This window comes from Astyanax mexicanus, chromosome 1 (assembly GCF_023375975.1).
Source record: "Astyanax mexicanus isolate ESR-SI-001 chromosome 1, AstMex3_surface, whole genome shotgun sequence".
In the NCBI taxonomy this organism is placed as follows: Eukaryota; Metazoa; Chordata; class Actinopteri; order Characiformes; family Acestrorhamphidae; genus Astyanax; species Astyanax mexicanus.
Genome location: NC_064408.1, coordinates 122803881 through 122821820, shown reverse-complemented (window position 1 = coordinate 122821820; position 17940 = coordinate 122803881). Strand labels below are relative to the sequence as shown.

Below are 17940 nucleotides of genomic sequence, written 5' to 3'. Positions count from 1 at the left end.
AGAGAGAGAGAGAGAGAGAGAGAGAGAGAGAGAGTTTTGGGAAAGATCAGTTTCTCTGATTTTGCTATTTATAGGTTTATGTTTGAGTAAAATTAACATTGTTGTTTTATTCTATAAACTACAGACACCATTTCTCCCAAATTCCAAATAAAAATATTGTTATTTAGAGCATTTATTTACAGAAAATGAGAACAAATGAGAAAACAAGTTCATATTCAAAAAGTTTTAAGAGTTCAGAAATCAATAACTGGTGGATTAACCCTGGTGGTTTTTAATCACAGTTTTTATTTCATGCATCTTGGCATCATGTTCTCCTCCACCAGTCTTACACACTGCTTTTGGATAACTTTATGCTGCTTTACTCCTGGTGCAAAAATAAAGCAGTTCAGTTTGGTGGTTTGATGTCTTGTGATCATCCATCTTCCTCTTGATTATATTCCAGCGGTTTTCAATTTGGTAAAATCAAAGAAACTCATAATTTTAAGTGATCTTATTTTTTTCTAGAGCTGTATATATTGTATTTTTCACTGTAGAAAAATAGGATTAACTTAATATGATGTATCGAATTACATTAACTATATGAATCTGTGTATACTCAAGCAATAATACAGGAGAGAGAGTGCTATAACTATCAGTGCCAATATGACACGTTATAGCAAGTTTTGTTCACTTCGGCAAGACCTGCGGAATTACAAGAGTCCACCTTATATTTAGCTTAAAATACCCTATATTAACTAAAACATATAAAAACTTAAGCTTTTACTTTAATAATAACAGCTCTTAATCTGATATAAGTGGCTGATAATGTGTGTAATAATGAGTATTTTTCAATCGCTGGGCTTCTTTATTTGTGGGACCGCGTCTTTGCACTGTGCCTCTATGGGATCCAGCGCCTCCTAGTGGTGTAATAATGACATTGCATTTGGTTTGCATTTGGTTTGTATTTGGTTTGTAAGCACTCCATCATTGCTAGGTTACCTGTACGTGGCGGAGTTATACATGGAGAGCTTCAGTTAGAGTGCATTACCGGCTGATAATGTCACTCTTAAAACGCCTCTCAGCCAATCATTTTGCAGGGTCGGAACTAACCGTGGTATAATGGTGTGATAAACAAGTCATGAAAAAATACTCAAGAGAAGCAGTTTAAAATACTAAGTGTTTACAAAGCACTTTATTAAAATATATTTATATAAAAAAAACAAAGACAAAAATATATATGCATATATATTGCCTGTGATAGAAATATGCATATCGTCCCTGTCATGCAAAAAACCATAATGTGAATGTGGCGGCTGTTCTTTATATTGTTTTGGAGTTAAGAGGTTTTCTGCATGACAGCGCCCCCATGCTGTATAATCAGGCAATAGAATAATCATATATAGTCGTATAGTTTTATACATACAGTCGTATATTTAGCATTATACACTGGCAGTGGTGTCGTGTACCCTGGAGCCCTGGAGGACCCCTCAGTCCACAGCGGGTCAAATCCTCCAGATTAAAAACAGCTTTTAAATTCTGAAAAGCTAAAGAGCAGCACCTTTCACCTGAGATGGGTCAGAACCTCTTAACTCCACACTTCTATTCGTCTGGATCTAATGATCCAGCGTCCAATCAGAGACGAGAACATCCTTCTGGTCCTTGCAGAGCTTCAGAGTGAGGATATGGATGAGCAGCCTGGAGTAAAATGTGAAACTTCAGCACAAAATCCACAGTTTTCTCAAATTCTGGTCCTCAGTGTGTCTCTAAAGGATAGAGAGAACAGGGAGAAGAGTGTACAGAGATTCGATATTTTTCACACTAAAATCTGTTAATTTACCCCAAAATAATCCGGTGCTCCTTATGTATGAATTCTATCAGTCAGGTATTAAGGAGCAGTAAAGTCACTCTGCTGAAGTACAGAGTTATACAGGAGTTTCAGTTTAGTTCTCCAGCACCCAGACTGGAGCAGTATTAGCATTAGCCGCTAACCACGCTAAGCACTAACTCTTTCGCTGTTCAGAGGTGAGTATATTGGACTGTAGCCTGGGCATTTACCGTGTACCAGAACACCCAGGGTTCCTCAGTGTAACATGGTCGGGTAGCATTAGCCGCTAACCGCGACTTGCCTTAGTGAAAATCTGGATATCTGAGCTTACTGTAACTAAACAGAAGAGCTTTAATCGCCTAAATATATTAGAAAAAATTAGAAGGAAAACATGTTCCTTACTAGTGTTTCATAATGCACTTTATAATCCAGTGAACCTTATAGTGTGAAAAATACGGTAATAAAGAAACAGTGGCAGTTAGTGTTCTCCTTCTATATATATATATATATATATATATATATACAGGAGTTGGACAATGAAACTGAAACACCTGGTTTTAGAGCACAATAATTGATTGTGGTGACGGACAGTTCTGGTGGAAACAGGAGAGTTGAGGTGCACACTGAACTCTGTGGTTTTATGTTTTTTTGGATACAATCCGGGTTAACACCCGAACATCCCTTTCAGACAGCTTCCTCTTACAGCGTCCACAGTTAATCCTGTTGGATGTGGTTGGTCCTTATTGGTGGTATGCTGACATTACCCTGGATATCGTGGCTCTTGATGCATCACAAAGACTTGCTGTCTTGGTCACAGATGCTCCAGCAAGACGTGCACCAACAATTTGTCCTCTTTTGAACTCTGGTATGTCTCCCATAATGTTGTGTGCATTGCAATATTTAGAGCAGAACTGTGCTCTTACCCTGCTAATAGAACCTTCACACTCTTACTGCTCTTACTGGTGCAATAATGTGCAATTAATGAAGATTGAACACCAGGCTGCTCCAATTTAGCCATGATGAAACTAAACACACTAAAATGAGACAGGTGTTTCAGTTTCATTGTCCAACCCCTGTACACATATATATAAACACATTTGGTTAAATTGTGTACCTGGTCATGTCTGGTGATAGTGATGATAGTGATGGTGATGGTGATGCTCGTGGTGATGGTGATGCTCGTGCCGCTGCACCACTGGCAGGACGAGGCCGGACTCTCGGTCGGGGGGGGGCTGTTGGGGGGGTTTGCTGCTGGACTGATCCCTGGTCCTGGACCGCAGTCTCTTGCTGTGGCTGTGCTGGAGGGGGTGGGAGCTCGGCTGTGATTGGCTCTGCTGGGTCAGGTGGTAAACATCCTGCCCCCCGTGGTGCCCGGCCGGGGCTGGGGGGTAATACACGTAGCACTTGCTGCCCCTCCCCCCTCCGGTGGCTCCGCCCCCTCCTCTGGAGGCTCCTTTAGGTGACCGGCTGTGGGCGGGGCGGGTGCAGTGCTCGGGGATGACCTGCGAGCGGCGCTGCTGAGTCTGAGGCTCCGGCTCCTGAGAGCGGGAGCGGCTCTGAGAGAGAGACGGCCGGGCGCAGTGATCCTCACGCACTGCGGGGGGCGCCGTCACTGTTCATTACAGGAAAGAGGGAAAAGTAACAACACTATTAATAAATATAATAATATTAATAAAATAAATAAAAATAATAAGAAAAAACTCAATATATACAAAACAATGTTAATAATACAAAAGACTTTAAATTTACTTTACATTACTTTAAACTTAAAATTACTTTTAACTCTTTTAAAAACTTAATATATAAACTGATATATAAACTGCCTCTTTTATATTATATCAACAATATAAAATACAATTTAAAAAATATTTTTCATAGAAAATGAATGATGCATAAAAAAACTCAATATATACCCAACAATGTTAATGAAATGTTATGAAAATTACTTTTAACTTATTAAAGTTTCTAATTTTATAGAAAATTAATGATGTAACTCTAATGAGGAAAACTTAACATATAAATTACTTTTAACTTTAACTTACACAGCAATAACTTTTAACTTATTAACATTTATAATTTAATATAAAATGAAAGATGTAACTTGATATGTGAACAGATATTATATATTCTGCCTGATTCATAATATAATATATTAAAAATAAAACTTAACGTTTTTAATTTCATAGAAAATGTAACACTAATGAACAAAATAAAAATAAATAAAAATAAAACTTCTACACACAATATTAATAATATTAAACAAACAAAATCACTTTTAGTTTATTCATTTTTAATTTGTTATAGAAAATGAATGATGTAACACTAATGATTAAAATAAAAATAATAAGACAAACAACTTATACACACAACAATAATAATATTAAACAGACAATTAAAATGACTTTTAACTTAAATTTTTAATTGTATAGAAAATGAATAATTTAACAATAATGAAGAAAAGTATTATTATATTATTTATTAAAAAGAGTATTTATTTTATATTTGTAATATATTTTTATTAATGCATGTATTATGAATTATTAGGAAGTAAAGTTCTAGAGTTATTCTAGAGTAAAAGCAGTATAAAATGGGGTGGGGGGGCTAAATGAATAAAACAAATTAAACAAGATATGGAATAAACACATGCATATTTATTTTAATAGTTTTTATCTTTTTTCACTAAAAAATATATATATTAAAAATCTTCCTGACCTTCGAATCTGGAGGTGTAGTTCTCGATGCCGGCCAGATCCAGGTAGTGATTCCTCCTCTCCGTGTTCTCATCCACACAGTAATGATTCCTCTCTGGAGGCTCCGCCCCCTGCCCTCTGCATCACACACACACACACACACACACACTGCTTTACACACACTGATACATCATCTCCGGACTTAACTCATAAACCGAGCCTTTTTATTGGTCCGTTCATCATTAAACTTTATCATAATGATAGCACCAGTCAAAAATTTAGACACGACTTGTTTTTACCTTTTTCCTACATAGTAAATAAAAACTGAAAGCTGGTACCTCTGCTCAGTCCTGATGAGTGCCAGTTTCATCTGTACTTGTGGATACTTTTAAAGTTTCTGAAATTCTTCAGATTTACTGACCTTTATTTCTTTAAGTATTTTCTTCTTTGCTTAGTTTATTTACTGTATACCTGTAACTCTACCTCTTCACTACTTTACTTTAACTGATGCGCTCAAACACTTTATTAAGAGACAAGAAATTCAAGTAATTAACTCTTGATGAGTTCAGCACAGCTGTTAACTGAAAGCCTGAATTCCAGCTGACTCTACCTCATAAAGCTGACTGAGAAAATCCAGCAGAGATGTTCAAAACTGTCTAATCTAAACAGGAATGTAACCTATATACTATAAACTATTTTTATAGCAATTTTAGTATATTTTTTGCACTATAAGGTGCACTTAAAATCATTAAATCAATAAAATAATTTTCCCAAAAATCATCAGAGCTGCTTATAATCCGGTGCTCCTTATGTATGAATTCTATCAGTCAGGTATTAAGGAGCAGTAAAGTCACTCTGCTGAAGTGCAGAGTTATACAGGAGCTTCAGTTTAGTTCTCCAGCACCCAGACTGGAGCAGCATTAGCATTAGCATTAGCCGCTAACCACGCTAACCACTCGCTCTTTCTCTGTTCAGAGGTGAGTATTATCAGACTGTAGCATGCTGGAACAGCATTAGCATTACCAGCTAACCGCACAAGGCGCTAGCTCTTTCGTCATTTATAGGTGTATAAGAGAGTGACCTGATGTGAGTGGAGTGTCGTCGGTCAGCTCCGCGGGTTTCCTCCTGCTGAACAGACTCCCCCCGACTGCAGCTCCAGTCCCGCTCTGAGAAACAAACACCAGCAGAATTAAACTCAGTTATACTCTATAATCCTATATTCATACAGTTACTCTCTTATCATTGCCCCCTACAGGACCATCAGACTAACATACAGCATTCACTGCATGCTGACTCCCAACCAATCAACAAGCACAGCAGTGGACACCAAATCATTTACTGCAGATATTTAATTTAATTTCTGAAAAGTCTACTCTAGTTGCTGAACAATTATAGAGAGGATACTGAATTAATTATAACAGATACTGACTAATTTATGATAAGCACCAATCAATTCATATAGAAAACTAAATAATCCAATTTTTTGCTTCGATCAGAATTGTCTATCTTTATGATTCACATTCACTGTAAATGTAAGTGATCTGTATCTGTGTGTAATGTGAACAAATCTGTCCCTGAAACGCTTTCTCACATGCTGCACATTGATACCTGTATAAACGCCTCCTTCTTCACCAACAACAAAAAACCCTCATATTAGAGAGACGAGAGACTCGTAGCTTCGTAAAGGGAAATGGATGAGTTGGAGCATCTTTTGCTGGAGTGGAGAAACAGTAAACAGCTGCTCTGAAGTTCATGCTCAGGTTCAGGAGGTGAAAAAGGACAGGTGGTTTGCTTTTGCTGTTTTTTGCAGCTATAGCTGCACAGCTGCACCAAGAGATGCAGTGTGGGTACAAGAGAGAGAAGCACGAAGCGCTAATGCTAATGAGGAAAAGCAAAAAGATGCATGAATTCTGATTTGAGCGTTCACATTCATATATGTATCTGATTTAGGACCACGCATGAAAGTGACTCAAATCTGATTTGAAAAAAATCAGATTTGGCTTGTTTACACAGCCATGAAAAAATAAGGTACTTCAGTCTGGTAATGTGAACGTAGCCTTAGTCACTAAATACGTAAAAATAGATGCTAAAAAAATCACTGTGGAAACATAATTATTAATTGAAGTTGCTGAATAAAAACTAGCAGTTCTATCATAGCAATCTATAGAAGAGCGGTTTGATTTAGGGTGTTTCAGTCTGTCTTTATTATCGCAACGACGGGAAAAGTACACCTTGCTTGGCTCAAAACATGCAAAAGTCATATACTAATTCTCTTATTTAATAATGGGTGTGGTTAACTTTGCACATAATGTAAAATAAACCAATCGTTCTCTTTAAGAGTCAGGTGAGCTCTGACTTTGGCGGATTGCTATTTTAACGGTGCAGCTACCTGGATGTGTTCAACAGACGCTTCTCAGCAGAGGAAACTGAGCTGCTGGTTCTTCACGCTATGAAGGCGATCCAGCAGCTCATTTAATTTTGTTTTCTGTTTATTGTTGATGTAAAAGTTGGGTTTGTACTGCTGTGCTGACTGTTGGTGTCTGTCTAGGTTGTATTCAGTCAGTGGAGCTCCTGTGATTTTTGTTGCCAAGATAAACAAGCAAAACTCCATAAATACCTGAACACACCTCATTTCCAGACCACCACGCCCATCAGTGTAGATATATTCAGAAACACTGCTGCTATTTAAACGATGCACATGGAAGGAGTGAAAATAGAGTGTTGCCGGGGTGTAAGATAGCAATAAACATCATGACACACCTTAAATGGGGTGTGAGATAGAGGCCTTTTTCTGAATAGTTCATATACTGATGGATACTGACTAAAAGTATAGTTGACACCGAACTGGTGAACTATGCTAGTGTGTGTGTGTCAGTGTGTGTATGTCAGTGTGTGTATGTCAGTGTGTGTGTGTATGTCAGTGTGTGTGTGTGTTACCTGTGCCGGAGTGTGTGTGTTCTCTACGCCGGTGGCTGGGGTCAGGTGTAACGGTTAGCTTCACTCGCAGTGTTTTACTCTTACTGTGGCACGACTGATTCACCGAGGCGTCCACCACGTCATAGATAGTGTGCATGAGACTGGACATGTCCTATTTCAACACACACACACCAATACAAATACACACAGACGAATAGAGAAAGATTCAGATTTTCATTCTAAATTGGCACTTGTAAAGCTAAGCTAAGTAAACAAACCTGTAATTCTTTAAAAATCCATTTTATTTTAAAATTAAGAGTGCTGGATGTTAATCTACACAGATTTCTCTCCTAAAAACTGTTTATTTGGGTGAGTAAAGCGCTTCCGTTTATTTACAGCAAGATTAGAATTCCATATTTAAACTAAGGCTGGGTGCAGCAGCATTAGCATTAGCGGCTAACTGCTAGCTAGAGGTGATATCAAGGCAATATTAGCTAGCGGTTCATCCCACATAGCTTGTTTTAACACAGTAAATGTGCAGGGTTAGCAGCAGGCTACAGTCCAATATACTCACCTCTAAATGGTGAAAGAGCTAGCACTCAATGCGGTTAGCAGCTAATGCTAATGCTGCTCCAGCAGTGCTAGCCCGGGTTAGGAGCAGACTACAGTCTGATATACTCACCTCTGAACGGAGAAAGAGCTAGCGCTTAGCATTATTAGCGGCTAATGCTAATACTGCTCCAGTCTGGGTGCTGGAGAACTAAACTGAAACTCCTGTATAACTCTGTACTTCAGCAGAGTATCTTTACTGCTCCTTAATACCTGACTGATAGAATTCATACATAAGAAACACCGGATTATAAGCAGCTCTGATGATTTTGGGGAAAATTAAAGGATTTTAAGTGCAGCTTATAGTGCAAAAATCTGTTATATAAACGTATCTTTCTATAATTAGCTATAATGTAACGTATAGAAGTTATAAAAACCTCTTTGGTAACTTTTCCACTGTTATCAAAGTCGTAGAGAGTGAAGACCCACTCCTGCCTGTTATCATCCTCCACCGACACATCACACTCCAGCTCCTGCACACACACACACACCCACACACAGTGCAGTTACACCCACAGCCAGCAGGGGGAACATGTGCTTCATACTACATACTACACAGTTATTAATCTTTATAAATATAATTCAGTGGTATCACTTTAAAATAAAACTCTGTTATAAAGGGTTTATAAATGGGTTATAAATGAGTCTATAAATGATGAATAATTATATTGTAAATACTTTAAGACTACTAATAAGCAGAAAGAGAAACAGTGGCCTGTCATTTGGCATGTTCTCCTCCACCAGTCTTACACACTGCTTTTGGATAACTTTATGCCTTTACTCCTCGTGCAAAAATTATAAAGTTATTTATAATTCAATTCTTAAGAACATTATAGTCATTATAGCTTTTAATAAAATGTGTTATGGAGAGGGGGTATAGGGTAGTGCACTATAGGACTCTGTGGGCGTGGCCTAAGCTTTTGTTCTTAATGGCTTTATTTTTTCTCCTTATATTACTTTACTTTTATACTTTAAGTTTTAGTTTAAAAAAAAAAGTAAAAAGCTTGAGCGGATTCTTCAACTTCTACAGAAGTGTTTTAAACACTAGTATCTATTCTTTCTATACTACATAGTAGGGCTGCCACGATTAGTCGACTAGTCACGATTATGTCGACTATTAAAATAGTCGACGACTAATTTAATAGTCGATTAGTCGTTTTTTTTTTTTTCTTTGTTTTTCTCTCCAAACTGCTGCGACTGCCTTTCTGTCCTGGACGCACATGCGCAGTAGTGGAAACCGGGGTAGGTAGTGGACGACATCTCAGGACATTATACAGACAGGCTCTGGTTTCATGGCTACCCCGCTACAGAACTCAAAAGTGTGGGATCACCAAGAAAATAAAAGTGAAACGCGTGCAATGCAATATCTGCAATGAAGAACTTGCCTTCCTCGGCAGCACAACCGCGATGCACGAGCACCTGAAAAGGAGGCATGTTGTGGCTGATTAAATGACGAAGAAGCTAAATTGCTATTTAGCTGCTAAAATTAGCATAAACAGAGCGTTAACTTAGTACTTAACTTACTCATCTTGATAGCTTTAAAACAGAGGTCACTAATAGGCGGACCGCGATCCGGATCCGGACCCAGACGTTGTCACAAATGCCGTCCCAAACCGACAAACTACAGAGAAGGATTTCATTCTGACAGTGGCTTCTGTTTTCAGTGCTTTTCGGTGCAGTAAACTCACAGATCAGTCATGTGTGGTGTAAAATCACCAAACGCTCTCCTCTGCCAATCAGATCTGTGCAGACCGCTGCCCTGGCTAGTGAATTGGGACGCGGACGGGGAAAAACGCCTTTATAAAGAGATAGGGAGCCCAAGAACTGGCAGAAAAACAAGATCGGGCAGAAACTAAAGACACACTGAGTGCGACAGAGAGACGGTAATGTACACAATATCTGGACAGAGAGGCATTTTTTATTAATATACTTTTTTTTCATAATAGTTCAAACAACCTCACGGTTGAGATGTTTCATAAATGCCAGTGCCTTATCCTTATTTTACACAGTTGTTTACACTTTATGCTAAACAGTAAAATAATTGTCTGTTACAACAAGCTGCATATTTCATTAAAGGTTTAATGAACTATGATTTTAATTGTTTTTATTTTTAGTTAGCATATAGCTGAAATCTAATGTTGGTTGTATAATAGCAGCTGCATTCTATTGTGATAAACTGTGTTTTATATTCAATTAACGTATGATCCGATTAGTCGACTAATCATAAAACATAATCGGTGATTAGTCGACTATAAAAATAATCGTTTGTGGCAGCCCTACTACATAGTAATGAATGGAGATACTTTTTACACCTTTTGATAGTAGATAATGAAAAAAACAGTGTGTGTGTGTGTGTGTGTGTATAACGTACGTTCAGGCTGATGCGTTTCCTCCCTTTGTTGTTCTCTCTCTCTCCGTCCTCACCCTGAACAAACTGCAGCACACTCTCACAGCCCTCCCCCTTCTCCGGGGGCAGGACCACTGCACACACACACACACACACACATTTTACTATAAATAAAAAGCAATTAATATTACATTTAAACAGAAATTTATATGATTCTATTAATCTATTCACTGAATAAAAGTAAATATATTAGTCAATTATTAGCTACATATATTTATATAACCGATTTGTGGCTTTAAAAGGTTCAACAGAAACATAAACAGGTCAGAAACTATAAAACAAATATGATTTAAATGTAAAAAATATATAAAGTGTAGAGTGTAATTCTGTACTCACCCTCCAGAGGGCACTGCTGTTCTACAATATGTCCTTCCTTCAGCTCAGAACTGCTGTGCAACCCCTGCAGAGGGAGAGAGAGAGAGAGAGAGATGTAAGTAAGAATGATTAAACACAGCTTTTAAGTTTGATGTGTTTGGTACGTTGTATTCTCTACTGTATTTAATCCAGATAGTTTCAGTTTCACACTGCAGTTTAGTGACTGAATGCGTTAAACTACTTCCTGACTACATCCTGTCATCATCACCTATGTGGGCGGAGTCTCCCTGTACTCAACACTGATTTGTTTATAGAAAATAACAATGCCATTTCAGAGTGTTGTCTCACCCCCTTCGAGGTTTGACCCATAGCAGAATGAGTCCTACCCTCAGATTTCTTTTATTTCTGTTTATTATTAAGGTTTAATCTACAGTTACATGGTTCAGTAGATGTAGATTATGGTTCAGACAGACTGGACCATGGTTTAGTAGATTCAAACCAGCGTCTAGTAAATTTGGACTGCTGTTTAGTAGATCCGATCCATGGTAAAGTAGATCTGGACCAAGGTTCAGTAGATCCAGACCACGATTCAATAGATCCATACCACAGTTAAGTAGATATGGACCGCGGTCCAGGAGATCCAGACCTTGGCTCAGGTTAACTGGACCACAGTCCAGTAGATCCAGACCATGGCTCAGGTGAACTGGACCACAGTTAAGTAAATTACCATGGTTCAGTTGATCCAGACAACGGTTCAGGCGAACGGCTCCAGTAGACCCAGACCATGGCTCAGGTGAACTGGACCACAGTTCACTAAATCCAGACCATGGCTCAGTAGATTTAGACTATGGCTCAATAGATGTAAGTAAATGATAGATTTAGTAAATGATGGACTGCTGTTCGGTAGATCCGAACTGTGGTTCAGCAGATCTGGACTACAGTTCAGTAGATCCAGACCATGGTTGAGTAGATCTGTACCACATTCCACTAGATTCGTACTTTGGTTCAAGCTAACTGGATCACAGGTTAGTAGACCTGGACCATGGATCAGGCGGACTGGACCATGGCTCAGTAGATCCAGACCACGGTTTAGTAGATCTAGAACACAGTTCAGTAGATATGGACCATGGTTCAAGCAAACTGGACAATCATTCAGTAAATGACCATGGTTCAGTTGATCCAGACAACAGTTCAGGCGAACGGCTTCAGTAGATCCAGACCACGATTCAATAGATCTATACCACAGTTTAGTAGATATGGACCGCGGTCCAGTAGATCCAGACCATGGCTCAGGTGAACTGGATCACAGTCCAGTAGATCCGGACCATGGTTCAGTAGATTTAGACTATGGCTCAATAGATGTAAGTAAATGATAGATTTAGTAAATGATGGACTGCTGTTCGATAGATCCGAACTGTGGTTCAGCAGATCTGGACTACAGTTCAGTAGATCCAGACCATGGTTGAGTAGATCTGTACCACATTCCACTAGATTCGTACTTTGGTTCAAGCTAACTGGATCACAGGTTAGTAGACCTGGACCATGGATCAGGCGGACTGGACCATGGCTCAGTAGATCCAGACCACGGTTTAGTAGATCTAGAACACAGTTCAGTAGATATGGACCATGGTTCAAGCAAACTGGACAATCATTCAGTAAATGACCATGGTTCAGTTGATCCAGACCATGGCTCAGGTGAACTGGATCACAGTCCAGTAGATCCGGACCATGGTTCAGTAGATTTAGACTATGGCTCAATAGATGTTAGTAAATGATAGATTTAGTAAATGATGCACTGCTGTTCTGTAGATCTGAACTGTGGTTCAGCAGATCTGGACTACAGTTCGTTCAGTAGATCCAGACCATGGTTGAGCTGATCTGGACCACAGTTCAGTAGATCCAGACCATGGTTGAATAGATCTGTACCACGGTCCACTAGATTCGTACCATGGTTCAGGCGAACTGGATCACAGTTTAGTAGACCTGGACCACGGATCAGTAGATCCAGGCCATGGTTGAGTAGATCAGTCCACTAGATTCGTACCATGGTTCAGGCGAACTGGATCACAGTTTAGTAGACCTGGACCATGGCTCAGAAGATCCAGACCAGGGTTCAGATGATGCAGACCACGGTTCTGTATATCTGGACCATGGTTTAGGCAAACTGGACCATCATTCAGTAAATCCAAGCCATGATTCAGTAGATCCGAGCCATGCGTCAATACATCAGGACCACGGTCCAATAGATCCGGACAATGGTTCAGTAGATCCAGATCATGGTTGAGTAGATCCAGACAACAGTTTAGTAGATTCGAACCAGGATTCAATAGAACCGGACCACAGCTCAGTAGATCCAAATCACGGTTCAGTAGATCCAGTCCACAGTTGAGTAGATCTGGACCCCAGTTTAGACGAACTGGACCACGGCTCAGTAGATCCAGACAATGGTTTAGTAGATCCAGACCACAGTTTAGAACAACTCGACCATGGTTTAGTAAATCTGAACTGTAGATCCAGACCAAAGCTCAGTAGATCTGGACTGTGGTTTTCAGCACCATTTATCCCTACTATTTTGATTTGGATACTCAGTACTTTTGTGTTGCTGCACTACATAATTACATAATTATGTAATTACATACTTACTTACATAGTTATGCAATTAATTACACTTTACTCAATGTATACTCTGCCCTGACAGGTTAGACAGGTCTGTAGATTAATAACAGCTTAATAATGATTAATAACTGAGTAAAAAAGCAATCAGTAGCTTCTTATTTATCTGAGTCACTTAGTAAAAACAAAAGATACCATTTCAAACAGGGGTTCAGCTTTCAAAGAGTGTGTGTGTGTGTGTGAGTGTGTGTGTGAGAGTGTGTGTGTGTGTGTGTGTGTATACTGGTTGCAGTGGGCTGGAAGTGATTAACAGTATGAACTCTCTCTGAAACTGGAGGAAAGCAGGAGAAATGGTGCATTTACTTCAAAAACACACACACACACACACCACGCACACACACAAACACACACACACACACACACACACACACACACACACACTGTTTCATGTTATAAGGGAAAAACATCTCGAGCTGTCACTGCAAATAAAACTGCAACTGCAAAAATTAATAACTGCAACTAAAATAATATATAGAGGGTTTACATACCCTGTATATAACCTCTATATACCTCATATATGCCCTCTATATACGTCGCATATACGCTCTATATACCTCGTGTATGCCCTTTATATACCTTGTACATACCCTCTATACACCTCATATATGCCCTCTATATACCTGTATATATCCACTATATACCTTGCATATACCCTGTATATACCTGTATATGTCCTGCATATATTCCTGTATATATCCTCTATATACCCTATATATACCCTCTATATACCCATATATGTCTACTATATACCTCACATATGTCCTGTATATACCCTATATATACCCTCTACATACCATCTATATACCCCATATACCATCTATATACCCTGTATATACCCTCTATAAAACTCATATATACCCTCTATATAAGCCATATATACCATCTATATACCCTCCATATACCCTGTGTATACACACTATTTAACCCGTATTTACCATATATATATAACCCCTACCCTCTATATACCCTGTATATATCCTCGTACTGTATATACCGCGTGTCTATCCTCTGTATCTTACACATATATAACCTGTATATATCCCTGCATATACTCTGTATACAGCATCTATACACCCTGTAAATACTCTGTGTAATCCCTGTATATATTTTCTATACACCCTGTATGTACTCTGTATATATCCTCTATAGAACTGGTATATACCATTTATATACCCCATTAATACCCTGTATATACCCTCTATGTACCCCTTATATACCAATTTTATATACCCCCTCTATATACCCTGTATATACCCTCACTGCCCATACATCAGAGGTCCTCTGTCAGACACTATTAAATCTGAACAGCAGGGTTAAATAAACGTTAATGAAAGTGATAAAAGATGAACAGATTAGTGTGTGTGAGGAATGTGTTTATGAGAGGTTGATGGAGGAGCATCTGGAGCTGAAGACGCCTGGTTCTGCGGCAGCGTGGAGGAATTCAGCCTGTGGTTTTAATGAAGCAAAGCAAAGCTTTTAGGCTGAAATCAGGGGAAAATCGCCCAAACTGAAGCAGAGAGCTGTGTTCTGTTATCTGTGTATTACAGTTTATGTTTTTTGTTCATTAATAAGGATTAAACTCTGGATTAATCATAATTAAATATATATATATATAATATCTGTGGCCATCTTTGTACTGTGGCCAGGCAGTTATATCCAGTTATGCAAGACCAGGCGCGAGGGGGAGGGGCAGGAGTAAACACGAGGTAAACGTGAGCACGTGTGGAAAGCTGTGCTCCTCAGTCCAGCACAGTTTAGCAGTGTAGATATTTCCAGTTACAGCTGAATTCACGCTTTTAATCCCAGAAAAACTACGCTCTTCTTATTTACCTTTTAAAAAGACATTTAAATGCCTGATTAAAGAGTTGATTACTGTTGTTTTGCTGTTTTTCTCGGGTTTTGAGTGCTCGGCTCTGACTCATGTGGTGATGCTGGTGATGTCATGGGCCCTGAATTGTTTAATATTGTGATATTTATTGTGGAAAAAAAAGAACAATGTATGTTTGCAATGTATTTTTTCCCCAATATCGTGCAGCCCTACAATTCATCTGACCAAGTATGTCTCCAGACACTCGATTGAGCACCTGTGGGGCATCCTCAAGCAGAAGGTTAAGATGTTCCTAATGCTAGCTAACCAGTGAAATAACAAAAATATTGCATTAGTTGTACATAAAAAATAATAATTAAAACCCAGTCACAAAAACAGAACCTGGAAGGAGCTTGGTAGCTTCAAACTTAGCTTAATGCTAAACTCTAGCTGAGCTACAGACCCCGAGCTGAACAGAGCTGTGGAGGTTTCTGCTGCTGCTGCTACTGGTGGGGAAGGTGGGACCGCTTGCTGGAGGCCCCGGGGTCAGCAGCCTGATGAAAAGAAAATAATTTGGTAAACAAAATCTCCCGCCATCCAGCGGCCTGTAACAGGAGAGCCGTCCAGAAACACAAATCCACAGGAAACCTGGATCCAGCTCAAAACCAGATGTGTTTTTAACACACTAAAGAGGAGACGGAGGTTTTACAGAAGAAAAAACACAGACTTAAACGAAGATTAAAACGAAGTTCAGCAATTTATCAAAAATGCATGTTTCTGAACCTAGTGAGAAACAAGTAAGATAAGTAAGAATGTATAACTTACAATGGGAGTAAATGAGCCAAAACACACAGGTTATATATCTTTTTCCACACTCGCTGTGTCCTCAGTCCTCAGCATACCACAAAGACTGGATATGAAATGAAACAACTAAGATGTAAATGAAGTGTAGACTTTCTGATTTAATTCAAGAGGTTGAACAAAAATATCCTATGAAGCGATTAGGAATTACAACCATTTATCTACATAGTTTTTCATTTCAGGGGCTTAAAGGTAATCAGACAAATTATCTTAAAAGCTATTTTATAGGCTGCATGAGCTACTTTCTCATTAATCCATCATTTATTAAGTAGATAAAAGTTGTGGAGATGATTTCAGGTGTGGCTTTTGCATTTTGAAGCTTTTGCAGTGAGCCCACAACATACAGTCAATGGAGATCTCAATGGATGAGAAACAGACCATCATAAGACTGAAAAAATGAAGAAATGAATCTGGGAAAGACAGCGGAAATGTTGAGAGTGGCCCAATCAACAGTTTGGTATATTCTAAAAAAAAAGAGAGCACAGTGGTGAACTCAGGAACTCAAAAAAATCTGGTGTGTGCGTGGCTTCCATTGGCATGGCTGGGTCATTAGTGTTTATTGAAGATGTGACAAATAACAGAAGCAGAAGAATGAATTCTGAAGTTAGAGAGTTTTACCTTTTATTCAGGTTTAACCAAATGCAGCAAGATTGATTGGACGATGCTGGATAATGACCCAAAAAAGCAACCCAGGAAGGTAAAAAAAGTGGAATATTCTGCAGTGGTTGAGTCAATCACCAGATCTGAACCCAATCGAGCTGAGTTTCACTCAGTTAAGACAAAACTAAAGACAGAAAGACCCACAAACCAGCTAAACAAGTGAAGACGATGCAGTAAAGGCCTGGCAAACCATCATAAAGGAGGAAAACCAGGGTTTGGTGTTTGATGTCCATGAGTTCTAGACTTCAGGAACTCATCGCCTACAAAGAATTCTAAAGTAAAAAGTATTAAAATTGAACCTTTTATTTATGCTAAAGTTAATTTGTTCAATTACTTTTGAGCCCCTGAAATGATGAGGCTTTGTGGAAAAATGGCTGCTGTTCCTGAAGGTTTTAGAGGATATTTTTGTTCAAACATTTTTATCTTTTTTTTTTTTTCATTTAAATCCAGTGTGGTTCTATTCAGAGCACCATCTAAACATCTGTCTGACAGCTGTTTTAACCTGCTTTCCAATATTTGACAGTGTATAATACATCACTCCTACAGTGCCAGAAACTCAATAATCATGTATATAAGAGATTACTGAAAGATCTGGAGAGTGCGTGATGATTACAGTATCTGGATGATAACCGAGGGATTATATATGGGATTAACTAAATTAACGCATTATTTTTTCCAGGGTTTAGAGACAGTAATTTCTATTATGTGTGTGTGTGTGTGTGTTTGAATCAGAGCCAGTGCAGAGTTGAGGCAGGATTGTCCGGCTGAGAGCAGATGAGGCCCTGTGATTTAGATGCCGGAGCTTCAAAAGGCCGAACCACCCCGACACACCCCGACCCCTCCACAGCTGCTACACCAGCTCTAAACCCTCACTCCACTGCTTTATCTCCAGCCAACATAACGTCCTGTCTCTGAGCCCCGCCCCCGAAACCTTAACCCCACCCCCAACCAGACTTTAACCCTACCAATCCAACCTTAACCCAACCAAACCAATCAGAGATAAACCCCACCAACCCAACCCTAACCCAAGCAAACCAAACCCAAACATAACCCAAAAAAATCCAATCTGAGCTAAACCCTACCAACCCAACCCTAAACCCAAGCAACCAGACTTAAACCCTACTTAACCCAACCAAACTAACCCTAACCCAACCAAAAAACAACCAGAGCTAAACTTTACCAACCCAACCTTTACACA

General features: G+C 39.0%; 1 protein-coding gene across 1 annotated transcript in view; it reads right to left on the bottom strand.

Moving 5' to 3' along the window:
* Positions 1 to 1142: 1142 nt before the first annotated feature.
* Positions 1143 to 17940, bottom strand: part of nkd2b (NKD inhibitor of WNT signaling pathway 2b) — a 38198-nt gene continuing 21400 nt past the window's right edge. The window contains exons 4-11 of the mRNA XM_049468210.1: positions 10763 to 10826; positions 10391 to 10500; positions 8397 to 8492; positions 7432 to 7582; positions 5576 to 5660; positions 4517 to 4632; positions 2919 to 3416; positions 1143 to 1742 (exon numbers count right to left, since the gene is read on the bottom strand). Of these exons, the coding sequence (XP_049324167.1) occupies positions 2923 to 3416; positions 4517 to 4632; positions 5576 to 5660; positions 7432 to 7582; positions 8397 to 8492; positions 10391 to 10500; positions 10763 to 10826 (1116 nt within the window). The 3' untranslated portion in view covers positions 1143 to 1742; positions 2919 to 2922. The remainder of the gene's footprint in view (positions 1743 to 2918; positions 3417 to 4516; positions 4633 to 5575; positions 5661 to 7431; positions 7583 to 8396; positions 8493 to 10390; positions 10501 to 10762; positions 10827 to 17940) is intronic.